Source organism: Ursus maritimus, unplaced genomic scaffold, assembly GCF_017311325.1.
Source record: "Ursus maritimus isolate PB19 unplaced genomic scaffold, ASM1731132v1 scaffold_24, whole genome shotgun sequence".
In the NCBI taxonomy this organism is placed as follows: Eukaryota; Metazoa; Chordata; class Mammalia; order Carnivora; family Ursidae; genus Ursus; species Ursus maritimus.
The window spans coordinates 1,758,202-1,776,571 of record NW_024424897.1 but is presented as its reverse complement, the minus strand read 5'-3'; the positions used below and the strand labels follow the sequence as shown (position 1 = coordinate 1,776,571).

Below are 18,370 nucleotides of genomic sequence, written 5' to 3'. Positions count from 1 at the left end.
CCGGAGCAGAGCCGCCTGGGGGCCTGAGGCGAGCGGAAGCCCCGGGACTGTTTGCCTGTCGGCCTAGCACCCCTTAAATCCACACCCCAGACGCGCAGCCTGATCTGCCCATGCCGGGCACCGGGAGCCCAGGAGCCTGGCCAGCCTGGGGGTGGCCGCCTCCTTGTGCCTCCCCAGGGACCTCTGCCTCCCCAGTAAAAGGGTCCCTGCAGTGCGTTCTGCCCGGTCCTCACCTGAGGCTTGGGGAGAGGGTCACAATAAGGGACAGGCCTGGGGTGGCAGCGGGAGCAGGAAGCAGAGAGCACGAGGGGGTCCGGGAGGGGGCCTTGGTGAGTGTCCTGCGGTCACCCTGACAAATGACCGTGAACCAGGGCCTTAAAACAGCAGAAATGGACTCTCGCAAGTCAAGTCCAGTCTGAGCTGTCAGCAAGCCCGCACGCTGGGGGGTCGGGGGCAGTGTCTCCAGCCTCTTCCAGCTCCTGCTGGCCCGGGTGGCCCCTGGCTTGTGGCCATGTCACTCCATTCTTTGGGTCTCTCTGGTTCTCATAAGGAGCCAGCCAGTGGATTGAGGGCCCAGCCCTATCTAGTATGGCCCCATGCTGACTGTAGTGATCCCACACTGACTGTAGTGACCCCACGCTGACTGTACGACCCCACGCTGACTATAGTGACCCCACACTGACTGTAGTGACCCCACGCTGACTGTACTGACCCTACGCTGACAGTAGTGACTGCACGCTGACTGTACGGCCCCACACTGACTGTAGTGACCCCACGCTAATGGTAGTGACCCCACGCTGACTGTAGTGACCCCACGCTGACTGTAGTGACCCCACGCTGACTGTAGTGGCCCCACGCTGACTGTAGTGACCCCACGCTGACTGTATGGCCCCACGCTGACTGTACTGACCCCACGCTGACTATAGTGGCCCCACGCTGACTGTACGACCCCACGCTGACTATACTGACCCCACGCTGACTGTACGGCCCCACGCTGACTGTAGTGACCCCACGCTGACTGTACTGACCCCACGCTGACTGTAGTGACCCCACGCTGACTGTACGGCCCCACGCTGACTGTAGTGACCCCACGCTGACTGTACGGCCCCACGCTGACTGTAGTGACCCCACGCTGACTGTACGGCCCCACGCTGACTGTAGTGACCCCACGCTGACTGTACGGCCCCACGCTGACTGTAGTGACCCCACGCTGACTGTACGGCCCCACGCTGACTGTAGTGACCCCACGCTGACTGTACGGCCCCACGCTGACTGTAGTGACCCCACGCTGACTGTACGGCCCCACGCTGACTGTAGTGACCCCACGCTGACTGTACGACCCCACGCTGACTATAGTGACCCCACGCTGACTGTACGACCCCACGCTGACTATAGTGGCCCCACGCTGACTGTACGACCCCACGCTGACTATAGTGACCCCACGCTGACTGTACGACCCCACGCTGACTATAGTGGCCCCACGCTGACTGTACGACCCCACGCTGACTATAGTGACCCCACGCTGACTGTACGACCCCACGCTGACTATAGTGGCCCCACGCTGACTGTACGACCCCACGCTGACTATAGTGACCCCACGCTGACTGTACGACCCCACGCTGACTATAGTGGCCCCACGCTGACTGTACGACCCCACGCTGACTATAGTGACCCCACGCTGACTGTACTGACCCCACGCTGACTATAGTGGCCCCACGCTGACTGTACGACCCCACGCTGACTGTAGTGACCCCACGCTGACTGTACTGACCCCACGCTGACTGTACTGACCCCACGCTGACTGTACGACCCCACGCTGACTATACTGACCCCACGCTGACTGTACTGACCCCACGCTGACTGTAGTGACCCCACGCTGACAGTAGTGACCCCACGCTGACTGTACGGCCCCACGCTGACTGTAGTGGCCCCACGCTGACTGTAGTGACCCCACGCTGACTGTACAGCCCCACGCTGACTGTAGTGACCCCACGCTGACTGTACTGACCCCACGCTGACTGTAGTGACCCCATGCTGACTGTAGTGACCCCACGCTAACTGTACGGCCCCACGCTAACTGTAGTGACCCCATGCTGACTGTAGTGACCCATCCCCGGGGGTCAGCACACCCACACCCCCATACCTGCTACACCAGGAATGTGGCCACAGCCTGGGGGTAGGGGTGGGGTCAGGTGCTCCTATTGTCCTCACAGCCCCGTTTCCCCCCCCCATCGGCCATGGGTGCTACTGAGAAGGGGATGGGCCTGTCTCCCGCCCCCAGAACTCTCCTCCACAGGCCTGCCCACCACAGCCGTGCTTGGTAGGGTGACGATGAGAGGGGTCCTGGCATTTGCCAAAGAGGCTTCAGAGGGCAGGGGACAGCCACCGAGGGTGCCAGTGCTCAGAGCCAGCCATGCGCCCCCAGCGCCCCCAGGGGGACAAGCCAGGACCTGGGAGGAGGCAGAGGCTCGAAGGAGCCTTGTCCTTATGTCGACATGGCTCGCTGGAGAGGAAGGGCTAATTGGTGTTCACTCCTTGGGCTTGGCAGGGCTGGAGTCAGTGGGAGGGGCAGAGTGTCCCCAGAGCCGCAAGGTGGTCCCGTTGCCCCTCCAGGCCAGCTCAGCTCAGAGTGGGGGCCGGGGCCGCGGGCGCAGAGGTGTGGCCCGACTCGGGACAGAAATGAAACCAGCGGGGCCGCCAGGAGCCGGCCATCTGTCAGCTCAGGGCAGGTGCCGGTTCCAGGGGCCTGAAACTCACACCAGGCTCCGCACCCCTCATGTGCGGCCCGGGCAGAGGTGGACACAGACCGGGCCTTCCAGAAGATGCCTGCCCTGCAGGACCAGGCGGAGGGGGCTCGACGCTGGGCCAGTCCCACCGCAAGACCCCTCAGTGCTGCTTGTTCATGTTTCTTATTTGACTTACGCTTACTCAAGCATCGTTTCTCATTCCACATAGTTCTTTTTTTTTAATCGAGGTAAAATTTTTTTAAAGATTTTATTTATTTATTTGTCAGAGAGCGAGCACACAAGCAGGGGGAGCAGCACAGGGAGAAGCAGGCTCCCCGCTGAGCAGGGAGCCCGACGTAGGGCTCGATCTCAGGACCCCGGGATCATGACCTGAGCTGAAGGCGGACACTTCACGGACTGAGCCACCCAGGCGCCCCAAAAACCATTTTAACATGAACAATTCAATGGCATTTAGCACACTCAGAATGTGCAACCATAACCTCTATTCAGTTCTAGAACATTCTCCCCACTGCAAAACCCCAACATGAGCTCCTCACTCCTCCCCTCCAGCCCTCGGCGGCAGCCACCCGCTGCCTTCTGTCTGAATGGCTTTGCCGGCTCTGGGTACTGCGTACAGGTGGGGCCAGGTGCCCTGCGGTCCTCTGAGACGGCTTCTTCCCCTCAACGTAAGGCGTCAGATTCATCCACATTGTGGCCTATGGGTCATTCCTTTTATGCAGAAAAGCCTTCGGCTGCAGGGACGTGTGCATCGCATGGCGTCAGTGCTGCCTGCTGGGGGCCTCAGTGCACTTGCGGACCCACAGGCCTACGTCCCACACGGGCGCACGGGGCACACGGGTGTGCTGGGAAGCGTCGGGGGAAGAACGTGGACACTTCCACCGTTTGTCATCCCCATCATCCCACTTTTGTGAACGCGGCCAAGGAACAGGAGACACTCCCCTGGACAGACACACATTGAAATAGCATCTCTGAGCAAAATGCTGGGATCTGTTCAGGGTCCAGCAGCAGATGGCCGGTGGTGGAAGTTTCTGGAACATCCTCAGCTCGCCGGCCTCCCATGTAGCTGGGACACAAGGTAGTGCACAGAATGTTATATGAATTTCCCCGTGATGCGTGAGTGACTCTCACCGAAAAGGGAGATCTCAGAGCCGCATCCACGCTGTGCAGAATGACCAGGGAAACCCGCACAGAGGAAGCAGTGGTCGGGGGCGGGAAGGTGCTGCACGCCAGGGTTTACTCTATTACTGGGGTGTGGGACCGTTCGTGAAAACCAGTGGACGTGAGGGGTCCCAGGAACCACTGGGAGGGGCTATGGGGTGCATCCGTCTCTGGTCTCCCCATTCTCAACCTGGCGACTGTCCTTCGAGGGCCCTGCCCAGGGAGAGAGGCCAGCCCTGCCTAGGGTCACACAGCCCTGCTCCCCATGACTGCGGGAGGCAGCGTGGCCTGACAGACTTGCTCTCCTCTCCTCACCTTTATGGCCAGCCCTGACATGGCTCCCCAGTCCCCTACAGTGACCCAGGGACAAAGGACAACTGCCCGGCCCGGCTGCTCACCAGAGGAGGTCCCCTTGTCCAGTGGCTTCCGGTGTCTTGTCAGATATGCTGGCCAGCCTGCACGCCCTGGGTGACCCTAGCAGGCCCAGCCAGCCCTCTCCCGGCCCAGCATATGCCCCTCACCCTGTAAGGCCAGCGGGCAGGGTGGGACCTAATCAACAGACAGAAACTCCCCTGCCCCCCGGGGCTGTCCGCTCCCCCCACCCCCACCCTGGGCTCGGGGAGGCCAGCACTGCTGACTGTCAGTCTGCCCTGCCTGGCGTGGATGTGCCAAGTGCCAGCGAGCCCCTGGGGGAGGCCCGTGCCAGGCTGGAGAGCCCGGGAGGGGTGGGGGGCGGGGAGGACAGGTGCAGCCCAAGCTGTAAATAGGCCCAGTGCTTGCAGGTATAAAAGCTGGAGCCCCCACAGACTCTCAGAACCCCCAGCCTGACCTGCTTCCCCAGAACCCTCGAGGGAAACCAGGCAGAGGTGAGCCCTGCCCAGGGTGGGGGGCGGGGGTACGGGCTCTGGGCCCGGCCAGAGCCACCAACGCTGCCCAGCCGAAGCTGCGGCACAAGTGGAGGCCCAAGGGGCTGCGGGAACCCCAGGGAGGTCCAGGGGAGGCAGGAAAAGGAGGCGGAAGGGGAGGGGCAGCACAGGGAGCCCCAGTCTAGAGGCGGCCGCGTGTGTCTGGGTCTGCAGAGGTGGGCGCGTGGGCACACATGCGCTTACGTGGGCCTCTGAGAGAGTGCTGGAAGCTGGGGAACAGGGTGGGGAGGCTGGGACCTGCTCACTGACCTCCTGGCCCCAGGTGCTGAGTGGGGGGCCAGGGAGCCTGGCAGGCAGACGTCCAAGGCCAACAGACCCACCGACTCTGGCGGGCACACGACGTCAGCTCCGGACCCCTGGGACCTAGTCGCCACTGCTGGGGCCCCGTCTCGGTTACCCTGCCCTCCTGCCCCCCCAGCCCATGCAGCACTTTTTCTCATGTCAGCCTCTGAATTTGGTGACTCACTGGCAGATTCTAGAAGCAGAACGCAGCCCCCAGGAAGGCTACGCGGGCCGTCCACAGTGGTCTGGGGTGGGGCGAGGTCCCTGCCAGCCTTGCAAGGGTGTTCAGGGCACAGCAACGCTGGGGACAGGTCAGGGTCTGGGGGTCTTAGCCAGGCTTTAGAGCTCCAGTCCTGCTTTGGCTGTGGAAGGTGAGGTGGGAGGGAGGGAGCAGTCCTGTCCGAGGAGGACAAAGTGGGAGCAGCCCAGGAGGCTGGGCAGGGGGCCACAGGGCACCAAAGGGTTGGCTTTGTGTGGTGCCCGCAGTTCCCACCCCGCAGCTCTGGCGGGACATGTCGGCTTCCCTCTGGGGGTGAGTGAGACGCCATCCCAGGCCCCGGATCAGGGCTATAAATAAACCGCCAGCAGCCCAAGGCCCCAGGCCCTGCCCCCGCGCCAGCTCTGATCTCAGGCTCTCCTGCCTTCCTGTGGGGGGACCCTCCCCCAGAGAGCAGTGGAGTGCGACTGGGTGGTGAATGAACACAGCCCAGCGTGCTCTGCAGACAGGATGTCGACCCCAGGGTCAGCCAGACCTGGCCTGGAATTTGGCCCAGCCCCTCCTTCACAAAGCGTGGGACACCGGCTCTAGCGGGGGCCCCAAGGGGCAGGCGGGGCATTCTGTCCTTCCGAATGGAGTTCTGAGATTCCGGCATGGGAGAGGGGAAGCAGGGGCTTGGCTCAGGATGTGGGGTGGTGGGGCCTGTCCTGTGGGCCTCTGTGGCCCAGGTCGGCCCTGGCTGGCCACTGACCGCCCCCAACCCACCTCCCAGGCCAGCCCCCGGGGAGCTGGCTTTCAGGCATGATGCACAGGGAACCCAGCTCCAAGCCCACTTCAGGCCCCAAAGCCCTTTCCCCAGCATCTCCCTTCCCTCCTGGCTCCTCACATGACCCCGAGAAGGGGCAGGATGGGCAGGGGTCTCCCCATTTCACAGATGAGGACCCTGAGGCCCAGAATAGCTGTGGGGCACGGCCAGGGTCAGGAAGGAGGTGATGGTCCTGGGGCTCTACCCACCACTCCCTGCGCCCCCAGGCTGCCAGGCTTAAGCTGTGACCTTTGACCCGTGGCTTCTCTTTTGGGAAGAGAGTAGAGACTCCCCCGGCCACTGCCCAGCCCCACTCAGGATGCACGGGGCACTGGGCTGCCCTTCCTGGCCATGGAGTATGTTCCAGAAAGTTCTGCCACCCCATGAACTTTTGAGAGGGCCAAGGAGCCTCTGAAATAGCTATTTGCCACAAGCCCCAGAACCCAACCCCCTCTGGGGACAGCAACCCGAGAGCCCAGCAGGTCACAAGGCACTGCCTTGAGGGCCACAGGACAGCCTGGTCCCCACCTGTTGGCCCCTCAGCCTGTGACCAGACCCCCACCCGCCTGGCTAGAGTCCTGGCCTGCCCCGGTGGCTCCCGCTTGCCACAGACTCTCCGTGACCTGAGGACAGTGACACGCACATGTCCACGGGGCCTGTGGGCAGATGCGTGGAAAGGGGGCCGTGGTCCTCCCTGCTCGGAGCATCTGGGCATTGCTCAATCCAGAGCCAACTTGCTGTGGGCGGTCAGCAGCCAGCCGGGATGCCCACGGCCTGCCGGTCTGGGGTCTGGGAGAGCGAGGCCCAGGCTGTGCGCCCCGAGTCATGGTGGAAGGAGGTGGGGCTTCGGGTAACCAAGAAGGCTTCCCAGGCGAGGCGGCTCTGACACGGGCCTGGAAGGACAGAGGGAAGCTCCCCGGAGGCGTCGAGGGGTCGGGTGGTGGCCACCACCTCTTCCCAGCAGAGTGAGGGACCCTGTACTCACCACTTGTTCTCTGGGGGCCTCAGCCTCTTCTGTGAGATGGAAGTGACCCTCGGGTGGCCAGCCTGCCAGAGGTGGGGCCTTGGGGGCATCTTCTTCCAGGGCCCTGGACGCCCGAGTCCCTGCAAGGCCGGGCGCCCCACGGGCCTCTGCAGCCAAGGGCAGCTGCCCCTGGGGACCCTGCTCAGGAGGCAGGAGCTGGCGCCATGCAGGGACCGCGTCTGCTTTGGTCTGAGCCGAGCGCCCCCACCCGCCCGCTTGCGCCCACCGAGCTGGCTCCCCGTCCACCACAGGGCCAGGATGGACGAGGACTTCTCCTCTCAGATGAAGAAGATGGCCTTGGCTATGGGCACGTCCCTGTCGGACAAGGACATAGAGCTGCTGCCCACGGACATGAGGCATCACGGTACAGCACTCCCCCGGTCCCCAGCACGGCCTCCCCGCCCCGGGCCCGGCCCAGCCATGGCCAAGGAAGCTGTGGACACAGGAGCCCATGTGCGAGCTCCCCGTTCCCTGGGCTGAGTGGCCCAGGACACGCAGGGTGGGGGGAGGGTGAAGAGCGGCCACGGCAGTCCCCACCCCAGGGCAGAAGCCTCCCTCTGGGCCCCCGTGACCTGCGCCTGGCTGTCCCAGGCTCCTTCAACTACCTCAAGTTCCTGGAGCACATGCAGAAGTTCCAGGCCTCGGGGCAGCTGGACAGTGCCATCCGCCAGGCCTTCCAGACCCTGGACAAGGACAAGAGCGGCTTCATCGAGTGGAATGAGATCAAGTAAGCGCCAGTGGCTGGGGATAGGGGTAGTGACGCCCAAGCCCACCCCAGTGGGAGAACTGGCACCGCCCCAGCGGGCCCCAGCTGGCCTTGCGGGGGTGGGGCTGGCGGGAAACAGTCTAGGTCCACAGCACTGGGGCCGGGCCCAGAGAGCCGTCTCCAGCTGGGCCTCAGTTTCCCTACCTGTAAAAGGGGGAGTGAGCACGTCACAAACCACTGGGCACCAGCCGGACACCCCCTCAGCTCTGACCTGAGCCCACCCCTGGCCCCAGGTACATCCTCTCCACCGTCCCAAGCAGCGGGCCCACTGCCCCACTGACAGATGAGGAGGCAGAGGCCATGATCCAGGTGGCCGACACGGATGGGGACGGGAGGATTGACTTCGAAGGTGGGTCAGCACGGACCACGGGGCCACAGGAACCTCTCAGGCCCTTCCTGGCCCGCCCCTCCGGGACCCCACTTCACATCACGTGCCCATCTGGGCACAATACCTAGTAGGCTCCCCCACCCCAGGCACGAGGTTCACGGCCACCGTCCCCACCGCAGACGGGAAACCAAGCGTTGGCGGAGGGGAGCCGCTGCGGGTGTCTGAGTCGGGGAGAGGTGGGCTGAGAGGGCTGTGGGGAGGCTCAGCTGGACGGCAGCTGGGGTCCGAGGCGCACTGGACGGAGGGAGCGCTTTGAGGTGGGGAGGGAGGTTTGAGGCCCTCCATGGCTACCCTGGGGTCTGGCCATCTTCTAGACCCCGTCCCCAGTTGCTGGCCCTGGGGCCAGAAGGCAGAGGGCAGCAAGGTGGTCCTGAGAAGAGTCGAGCGAGGCTCAGCACCCCAGACGGACGGGCCTCCAGACCGCACTGCCCGCTGGGAGCCTGTCCTCACCTCTGGGCCAGCAAACCCTGCCTTGTGGGGTAGCCATAGGACTTCGCGGAAGGGCAGCCTGGCTGAGGGGTCGGCCCAGAACTCAGTGCCCCAGCCTCTCTGTGCCTCAGTTTCCCCCACCCACGATCTCAGCTCTGAAGGAATTCCTGAGGGTCCCCGCAGAGACCCAGTCCGTCATGAACCCCCAAAGGCGGTTGCCGCACCTCCACCAAGTGGGCCGTGGGTGGGGGCACGGGGCCCACAGCTCTGGTCAATGCTGCTCCCCGGGACCAGGAGGGCAGGATATGGGGTCCCCTACACCGTGAGACCCCCCGCATCAAGTGGGGCATGCCTCCCCGTTGGGTCTTCAGCACTTGAGAGGCACAAAGCAAGGGGATTATTTGCTAGAAATCTGTCTCCTATTCTAGAATTTTCTGAATTGATCAAAAAGGAGAAAATGCCAAAGAAGAAGTAGAGCCACGCCCAGCCCTGGGCCGGGGGAGGGTACCCCACGGGGCATCGTGGGACATCTACGCAGCCGACCAAGGAGGCGATGGGGGTGGACGCAGCACGTGCCAGGAAAATGGAAGAATGGAGTCATTAAATGAACAGTGCTGCCTGAGTGTTTCTTGGGGGCAGTGCGTGAGCGGGGGTGGGAGCAGGGCAGGTGTGTGGGGTGCACGGGGGGAAATGGGAGGCTAGGCGGGTGGATGCATCCAGCCCTACCCCCTCTGCCTCCGCCTTGTCCCCACATCACGGCGAGCACCTGCGGGGAGGGGGGTACCCAGCCGCCAGCTCTTGCCCCTCCCAGCACAGTGCTCTCTGTGCCTAGACCCCTGCAGGACCCCCTTCCCCAGCCGGGTTCTGCTAGGATGCCCTGGCTTCACACAGCAGCCCCGTGAACACAGAGCGGGGATACCTGTGACCCCAAGGGGGCCCTGGCATGTGCCCTGGGCCGTGCACACCCGGTCAGTCCCTTGCCTTCTCCTTCCTCCACTTGACGCCCCATTTCTCCCTCCCCCAGCTGGGGCCTCTGCTCCCCCCCATAACTTGCCCTCCTGGGGGGCTCCCATCCCTTGGTTTATGTACCACGTGTGGACCAGGGCTCCCATCCCACCTCTCTCCCGTGCTCCCGACTCTGCCTATCTGGGCTTCCTGACGCCCTGTTTCATGTGAAAAAGGCATCTCAAACTTAGAGCGCAAGGCTGAGCTCCGATTCGGCCTCCATGAAGTCCGGCGGCCACCTGCGTCTTCCTGTTAGCGCCCCATCATTCCTGGGGCCGATCCAGCCAGGAGCTTTGCGGCCACATGCAGAGTGTTGGCCGCACCCCCCTCCATCCTGCGGACTGGTCCGGGGGAGAGCCCTGGGCCCCCTTCCCAGCACCCCCGTGTCCACAAGTGGGGGGTGAGCAGAGGAACACATGTCACTCGTGGTGGGAGTGGGTTTCATCTTCCAGCTGCTCCATGGGACCCTACACCGTCCAGGAGAGAGGGGCTAAAGATGGCTGGACCACCCCGGAGATAAAGGCGCTGCCCCTCACAAGCACCCTTGCTGGGCCATGGCCAGAGTGAGGGCCTAACTCACATACCACTCTCCCCTCCCCTCCTCACCCACCTTTGTGGGGATCCCAGCAGCTCCGCCCTCAGAAACCATCCGGAGCCCCCCTCCCTCCCTGCCGCCACCCTGGCCCCCACCCCCTCTGCCTGGGGGACGACCACAGCCCCCAGATCGGCCTCCCTGCCTCTACCCTCTGACAGTCGGTTCTCAACACAGCAGTGGAGAGGTCCTTTAAAAATAGAAGTCAGATCTGGGGCGCCTGGCTGGCTCAGTCAGTAGAGCACGTGACCCTCGATCTCAGGATTGTGAGTTCAAGCCCCATGGTGGGCATAGAACTTACTTTAAAAAAAAAGTCAGATCCATCGCTCCACTCAGAACCCTCTAGAGGCTCCCCTGTCAAGCCAAGTCCTCGGAATGCCCACATGTCCTGTTCCCCTCCATGCCCCGACTTCAGCCACATTGCTCCCTCTCTGCTCCCTTTGCACGGCCGTGCCTGCCTGGCGTGTTCTTCCCTAGATTTATATCTGCACGACTAACTTCCTTGTCTCCTTCAAAGTTTCCTCGAATGTCACACCCCAAAGAAGTTGATCCGAACCCACCCTATTGCACAGCACGCTTGCCCTCCCCACGTGTTCTGTGTCTCCTTGGCCTGGCATCGCTCCTCACAGTTCTCACCATCCCCTGACATACTATAATACGCATTTATTTATTATGTTTATTATGAGCAAGAAAAGCATCAAGGACATGGGTCTGAGATCCCAGGGAAGAAAAGCTTTGAGAGGTGAAACTGATGTTGTCACAGGTTCCCCATCAGGCGTTGGTAACTGTGGCCAAGAGGCTGAGCAGCTGAGGAGGGCACCCAGCGGCCTCTTGGGTGTTTGGTATCTGCCAGGGAGGAGGAGGAAGGGCTTGACTTGGGACTCTAAGGGGCTAGAAGTGAGGAGTGAAGACAAGAGAACCAGGCCAGTCCTCACAGAGACTGGAATCTGGCCTCAGCTAGCCCAGTTCCCCTCACTGCCCCTCAGAGCAGAAGCAGTCCTCCTGGACCAGGGACCAAATGCAGCTCAACGCAGGCCAGACCTGGCCGTGCCCGTTTATATGCGTATTACGTGGCTGTTTTCAAGCTATGCTTAACTGGAATGCCGCGGAAAGCCTGAAAGTAAAAATAATCGCAGAGATACACCACACAAGCACTATGGTGAGAAAGCTGGTCCAGCTACTACTATCAGGTGAAAGAGACCATAAGGCAAGAGGTACTGCTAGACAAAGAAGGCCGTTTCATAAAGATGAAGGATCAGTTCACTAGGAAAACACAAACCCTAAATGTGTACGCACCCACTAACATAGCCTCAGAATTTGTAAACCAAAAATGAACGAACTAGAACGAGAAAGACGATGCGCCATCACAGTGGCAGATTTTAGCATTTCTCTTGGGAACTGACAGAGCAAGGAGGAAAAAAATCAGTAAGGATACAGAAGACTAGAAACGAGTTAACTCAACCCAAATGATAAAGATCAACTCTGCGTCCAACGACTGCGTTCTCTTTAAATCAACAGAGCGTTTACCAAAATTGACCACAGGCTGGCCATAAAGCAAATCTCAAACGAATCAGAGAGTTGAAATAACATGGAATGTATTTTCTGATCATAGGTAAGTCAAATTAGAAACCATAAACCGAAAAGATAAAAAAGGCAATGCAGTGGGAAACAACCCACAGTTCACAGAAACCACCATGGAAATTAGAAAATATTTTGAATAACGAAACTACAATAAACCAAAACCTCGCATTGCATGGAGGAAAATTCAGTGTCTGCTGCATGGACTTGGAAGGGAAGGGCCGACATCAGTGGTTTAAGAGCACTTGCTGAGAAGTCAGAGAAAGAAAGGAAAACTCGGTTTAAAGGGGAGGGAGGGAAGTAGAGGAATTCTGAAAGGTCAAGGCCAGTGCTCCCTGGCCTGCCCCCTGCTGGAGGTCACACCCGACAGGGCAGGCTGTTGGTCTGTTTGGCTCACAGTCCTGCCCAGCACAGATCTAACAGGAATTTCAAGGATTTGTTTGTGCTGTCACTCGTCTCCCAAAAGGATAGTGGGTAAGAGACAGGCTCTGTCAGAGGGCAGGAGTGCCGTGGGTCTTGGGGAGGGGGTCCAGGTGGGGTGATGTCAGAGATTCCCCCAGCCACCCCTATAACCCACAGCCATCCAGGGAAGGGACCGTGCCAGAAACTCAGGGTGTCCCCCCATGCTGTCCACAGGAGGCTTTGGGGTGCTCCTGCTGGGTGGCGTCCAGTCCTGCCTAGGCTGGGAAGTCAGGCCCGCCCCTGGTGGGAGCATCACCTCTGCCCATCTCTACAGGTCTCCTGGCTTCCCTGCCTGCCCCGCTTTCTGGACACCACCCTGTCTTCTCATCTGCTGAATACCTTACTTGCAAAAATACATAGTTGAGTAATTTACAGCCACTTCCCCCAGGGAACTCCTAGTAACAGCTTCAGACAAAAATACCTTTTCTGGTGGGCGGAGAGGGGTCGGAGCCTCGAGAGAAAGACCAGTCTTCCCCTGTGTGGTCCTGGCCGTGCCCCTGGGAGCCCGGCCGAGGGCCGTGAGCCTCCAGCTCCTTCTGGTGCAGCCGCAGCCCAGGGAGGAGTTTGAGCTGGTGCCCGCTGCCCCTCCCCTCAAGGAGCCCCATGCCCAGGGGCCAGCCACCCGCCCTTCTCGGGACTTGAGACGAAGGTACCCAAAGGCCAGCCTGGATCTTTGAACAGCGGGCAGAGAGGGTGAGCTCCAGGGCAACAGTGGTCCTACGGGGAGGAAGCGGGCCCGGGAGCTCTGTGGAGACAAAGGCCACCCTCCTCACCTCAAGCCCCAGAACTGGGCGCCCCAGGCACGCATCGATGGACGACCACGAGACCTTCTCCCCACCCAGGAATCTAACAGGACGAGATAGCCCTGTGAGGAGGGGACACGCACGGGGCTCATTCATGCTGCCCGGGGGGCCAGACCAGGGCTCCTGCCCCGGGGAGCTGTCAGGCCAGAGGGACCCGGCGTGTCTCCCTGCTGCGTCCAGCTCGGGCACCAAAGAGGGAAAAGACACCCTTGTGCAGGTAAGGACACAGAAGCTGGACACATGCCAAGGCAGGGGACGGCAGTGACAGGGGAAGGCCACACAGGTGAGCGCCCAGCAAGCCTCAGACCTCGTGCGTCTGAGGGGCTTGGCCTCCCCCAGGGAGATGCAGTGAGACGCCCCCGTGAGCCGCAGGGCCTTCCTGGCCAGCGCAGGCTCCCCCAGCAGCCAGGACAGAGCACCTGCAGAAGGGAGGCACGTCCTCAAGAAGGAGCCCCCTCGGCTCTCCCCTCTCACCCCCCCACCCTGACTCGGGTGGGCCTCCACCCTCCTCATGGGCAGGGCCTCTTGGCCTCCCCCAGGGAGATGCAGTGAGACGCCCCCGTGAGCCGCAGGGCCTTCCTGGCCAGCGCAGGCTCCCCCAGCAGCCAGGACAGAGCACCTGCAGAAGGGAGGCACGTCCTCAAGAAGGAGCCCCCTCGGCTCTCCCCTCTCACCCCCCCACCCTGACTCGGGTGGGCCTCCACCCTCCTCATGGGCAGGGCCTGTCCAGTGCCCACTCCTCGGGGGCTCCTGCCTGTCACACTTTCGGGGAGTCCTCAAGTGGGGGAAGGGAAAACGAGGGTCTCCTAGAGCACTACGCTGTTCTCCAGCCAACAGGGAGCACGACAGCGGCCAGGGCACCTGGAGAGGATGGGAAGAGCCCCAAGCTCCCTTGTGGGGCGCGGCGGGCCAGCCAGGGAGCCATGCTCTCTGCTGAACCGCAACCCAACCCCTGGGCCTGCAGCAGGCACGGAGCACAGGCTGTCAGGCTGAGACACCCACGCCCGGGCCTCCAGCTCCCCCCACCCCGACCCGCCTAGGAGAAAGAGAGACGAGGCAGGGGTCACACAAAGTATTAAAACACCTCTTTACTGTTGAAACGCAGCCATGGCGCCTAACGTCAGGATGATGGAGCCCAGGGCAGAGGGATGGAAGGGTGGTGGGGCCGGGCTGGTCGACTGCTACCAGGTGCCTCGGCCCAGCTGCGTGCCGACCGCCTGGGTCGTGGGCTGGGCAGCGGTCACTTGGCACTTGGCAACGGCCACCTGCGCTGCTCCAACAGCTCTTCCAGGTGGTCGGCCCGCTTCACCGCGGCCTGCAACGTGCCGCCCACCTGCGGTCAGGCCCGGGTCACCCCCCCCGCCCCGGGGAAGGCCCGGCCTCGGGGACCCACCTCATGCTGTTTCCGGAGGCTGCGCACGGCCTCCTCCTTCTTTGCCAGAGCCAGCTTCACCCTGCGGGGGCGGGGGGGCACGTGGTAGGCTTCGGGCAGCGCACCCCACACCCCGCGGCCAGCATGTGGCCGAGTGCAGGCGTGGCGTCCACCCCATCCTGTGCCTGCTGACCGCGGGCACGGGGCTGTCTGGGGGAGTTGGTGTCGAGCTGTGACCCCCGTGGCCACTGCCCACAGGACCAGCCTCAGTGAGTCAGAGCCCAGGGTGGGGATCCTGACTCGTGCCGGGAGGGCTGCCCGCTGAGAAGAGAAAACTCCCAGCCCACGTCCACCTCTCTGGAAGAACTAAGGGGCCCCGCGGGGCTGGGGGAGCTGCCCACTGCTGACCCCTCGGGGCTCCGACTCCTCCCGCTTCACCCAGGCCAGGGAGCCGGGGAGCTGGCCGGTCCTGCTGGGATGCCTGGTGTTAGCCAGCCAGGCCCCAGGGCCACGCGCTGCGTGGAGCTCAGCGGCGGTGACGGCCCGGCTCTGCATGCGCTGAGGCTGACCGCAGCCCCTTCCCTTTCTCAGATCCAGCGTCCTCCCCCCACCTCCCCCCGGGCTCCGGCCCCAGCCCACCTCCCGTGCACCTCCTCCAGCTCCGCCTGCTTCTCCCGCGTGAGCTGCTCCAGCTCCAGCCGCTGGCGGGCCTGCAGCTTGGCCAGCTCGGCCCTGACCTGCCGGGTCTCCTCGTCGGAGGCTGCCAGCCGGTCGGCGAACTCCTGGCGGAGCACTGGCCAGGCCACTCCGCTCGACCAGCTGCTCGCTCACCTGCGCCGGCACGGGGTGCGAGTGCCGGGGGCCGGGCGGGCTGAGCTGCCGTCGGCCCCTCCGCCCCTGCTCACCGCCGCCAGGTGGGCCAGCTCCTTCTCCTTCTGCCGCACCTGCCCTGCAGACGCACGCTCCTCCGCCTCCCGAGGCGCCCTGAGCTCGGCGCACCGCTGCTGCAGCGTCCGTTCTCCGACTGCTCCAGCCCGAGAGCTCCGTGTCGCATTTGTCCCGGATGCGCTGACGCTGGCGGACAGGGGCAGGGTCAGGGGGCTCCAGGGACTCTCGGGCCGTACCGGGCGCCGGTGGGAGAAGGCCTCACCGGCTCTCCGCGGCCCTCTCCCGCTCCCTCCCTGGCGTGCGCCATCACGGCTCCAGCCGGTGGATGACCAGCTCGATCTCTATCCCGGGTCTCTCCGGATTCTTCCCTCAGCTCCCGTCTCCCGGTTCAGCAGCCACGCTCCTGGGGGGCGACGGGGCTCAGTGGGACTGGCAGGGTCGGCCGCAGGACACCGGGTGGCAGGACTGCCTCTCCCTGCCCTGGGCCCCCGTCAGCCTTTTGGTCAGGACCCAGGGTGGGACAGAGAGCAAGCACCAGAAGCACTGCCTCGGGCTGCTGTCCTGGGTCTGAGGGGCAGAGTTGGACATCTCCAAGCCCGGGTGGGTGAGGGCCCAAATGGGGCAGGCTCTTGAAGGCACACTGGAAACTCCCATCAGGCTTCACACCACACGCTTGACCCCCGCTGCCTCTTGTGCAAACATATCCCACAAATACAGCGACCCCCGTGCACAGTTCCGGGCAGACAGGAGGCTGCTTGGCCACTGCTGAGGCTCGTGACCAGCCACAGGGGCTCCTGGCCTCACGTGTGGCCCTGTGCACCTGTCCACCACAGCCTTGCAGAAGCGCCTAGCAGTGTGGGCTGGTGCTTTGTGTGGAAGGCACCTAGAAGATGAGGAGGGAGTCTCCTCCCTAGGTATCTCCCATGCAGGCTGAGAGTCAGTTCATTGTGAGGGCAGCCCCCCGGGCGAAGGGAGGCTGAGGAACGCTCGGTCGCCTCTCCCAGAGCCTCCCTCTGAGAAGGGCCTAGAGCGCAGGCAAGAACACAACCACCAGGCCCCGAGCAGCCAGACCGTGCCCAGACCGTGCCCACAGGAGGCCACATAAGGGGAACCCACACGTGGCCTGTTTCAAGTCCTGGGGTGCTTGGGCAGGAGGGAGAAGGCTGCTTCCCAGGCCGCACCTCCTTCTGGCGCAGCGGCCTCCCCACATCGTCGCTCTGCCTCCAGCTGCTCCTTCAGAGCCTTCATCTCCATCTGGGGGCGGGCAGCACCGTGAGAGCAGGCCACGACCCTCCCACCCCGCCCGCACGTCCCAGGCGGGGTCTCGTGGGGGAGCCGCACCCCAGAACGGGCGCTCCCCACAGCGCAGGTGCCGGAGGGGCGGGACGAGGCACGCCCACCTGGTGCCGCCGCTCCTGTTCCTCTCCCCTTCTCAAACTCAGCCCTGAGAGCCCGGCCCTCCGCCGCTCAAGCTCCTCCAGCTGCTGCCGCAGTTCCTCCAGCTCCGCCCGCTGCCTGTGGGCAGGCGAGATGTCGGTGCAACGCAGGGCAGCACGGGGCGGCAGGCGGTGGCCACACCCCTCCCGGTGGCACCTGGCTGCCTGCTGGCCCAGCCGCTCCTTCCCCGCCACCTCGCTAGAGCGCCGCCGCTGCTGCTGCAGGGCCCGCTGCTCCTGCTCCACGTGCTGCTCGGCTGCAGGAGCAGAGGCTCTGTGCGCAGCTCGCACGGCGCCCACCCACCCCCTGTATCGCCCGGCAGCGTCCCGGCGCAAGCTGCAGCCTCACGGGCTCCTGGGGGAGGCCGCCGGTCAGCGGCGTGTCCCGGCCCCTGGTTTCCTGCCCTGGCAATCCAGCCTCTGTGCGGTTCCCGTGGTCCCCTCCCGCAGGGTCCGGCACATCCCAGCTCTGCTCGGGCCTCGGGTGGGGACACGCATCGCTGCTGGGCGCGCTCCCGCCCTGCTGGCCCAGCGCTCCTTCTCCCGCCTCCAGGTGCTCCCGCAGCTGCTCCAGCTGGTGCCCGAAGCGCTGGGCCGCCTCGCGTGTCCGCCTGCAGCAGCTCCCGCCGTGCAGGCACTTGAGCTTCTTCACCTCCTGCTTGTGCTTAGGATCAGCTTTGGACCTCGGGCTCCAGGCCTGGAGGGAGGGCACCGCATTAGGGCCTGCCTCGGCTCCTGGGCGGCCGGGACCCTCTGACCCTCTTGCCCCGGGCTCGTGGACTCCCAGTTCTCCCCACTGTGACACCAGGGCCGCAGTCCCGCCAGGGGATCCCCACCGCCACCCCAGAGCTCCAGCCCAAAGCACAGCTGAGTCCCCTTGGGCCCACCTGGTCCCTCTCTCCCCAGGGCTCCCCTGGCAGGCCCCCTTGTGAGTGAGGGATCACTGGGGAAGAGGGTGTCTGGGCAGGAGGGCGGCCCAGGCATTCAAGCAGCCACAGCTGGGAGTCCTGCCAGCCCTCAGACCATCTTCTAAGCAGGGAGCAGTGACAGTCCCAGGCGGCAGGGAACCCTGGCGCCCCATGCTCCCACCCGGCATGCTCCCCTGGGCGATGGGGAGGTCAGGGGACAGAGGGAAGACAAGGCCCATCCTCTTGACCCGCTCACCGTCTGGGTCCTGGGCCTGTGGCGGCTCCTCTCCCTGCCGCTAAGCCGGCTGGACATCCCATGAGGGCTACCGTGGATTAGTGACTGACACTGCTGTCCTTGCCTCAAAAGACACCCTGTGGCTGCCTCTGGGGCGTGTGGCCTGTTCAGCCTCTGACTAGCCTCCCCGGGCGGCGGTCCCCACCTCGGACTGTAATCTCCTTGATTTTCGGGTTTTCTCATTGATCCACTTCTCCCGCGGATTTTCAGTGGCGCGCCTGGCTTAGTTCTTTTGAGTTTTTAATCTCCTGCCAGCGAAACAGAGTCCACAGAGCAGCTGTGAGGAAGT

At 63.5% G+C, this 18,370-nt stretch overlaps 2 protein-coding genes across 2 annotated transcripts in view; one reads left to right on the top strand and one right to left on the bottom strand.

Moving 5' to 3' along the window:
- PVALEF (parvalbumin like EF-hand containing) overlaps positions 1-9,351 on the top strand; it is a 12,865-nt gene extending 3,514 nt beyond the window's left edge. Inside the window, exons 2-5 of the mRNA XM_040640056.1 lie at positions 7,411-7,523; positions 7,751-7,886; positions 8,159-8,274; positions 9,171-9,351. Of these exons, the coding sequence (XP_040495990.1) occupies positions 7,411-7,523; positions 7,751-7,886; positions 8,159-8,274; positions 9,171-9,217 (412 nt within the window). The 3' untranslated portion in view covers positions 9,218-9,351. The remainder of the gene's footprint in view (positions 1-7,410; positions 7,524-7,750; positions 7,887-8,158; positions 8,275-9,170) is intronic.
- A 5,062-nt stretch (positions 9,352-14,413) lies between these two features.
- On the bottom strand, positions 14,414-15,749 carry LOC121105060 (centrosomal protein of 131 kDa-like). The gene is made up of 5 exons (XM_040641194.1): positions 15,705-15,749; positions 15,499-15,628; positions 15,194-15,347; positions 14,576-14,636; positions 14,414-14,497 (listed from the first exon to the last, which is right to left on the bottom strand). The coding sequence occupies exons 1-5, from the start codon at positions 15,747-15,749 to the stop codon at positions 14,423-14,425; spliced, it is 465 nt and encodes a 154-aa protein (XP_040497128.1). The 3' UTR covers positions 14,414-14,422.
- Between the last annotated feature and the right edge of the window lie 2,621 nt (positions 15,750-18,370).

Bases quoted from the DNA above. Each gene is read 5' to 3' on its own strand.
- LOC121105060 (XM_040641194.1), bottom strand. From the start codon at position 15,749: ATGGCGCACGCCAGGGAGGGAGCGGGAGAGGGCCGCGGAGAGCCG. The intron at 14,637-15,193 runs GTGGGCTGGGGC...CCGCCCCCGCAG, and splicing joins CTGGAGGAGGTGCACGGGAG to GGTGAAGCTGGCTCTGGCAA. The intron at 14,498-14,575 runs GTGGGTCCCCGA...GGCACGTTGCAG, and splicing joins GCCTCCGGAAACAGCATGAG to GCCGCGGTGAAGCGGGCCGA.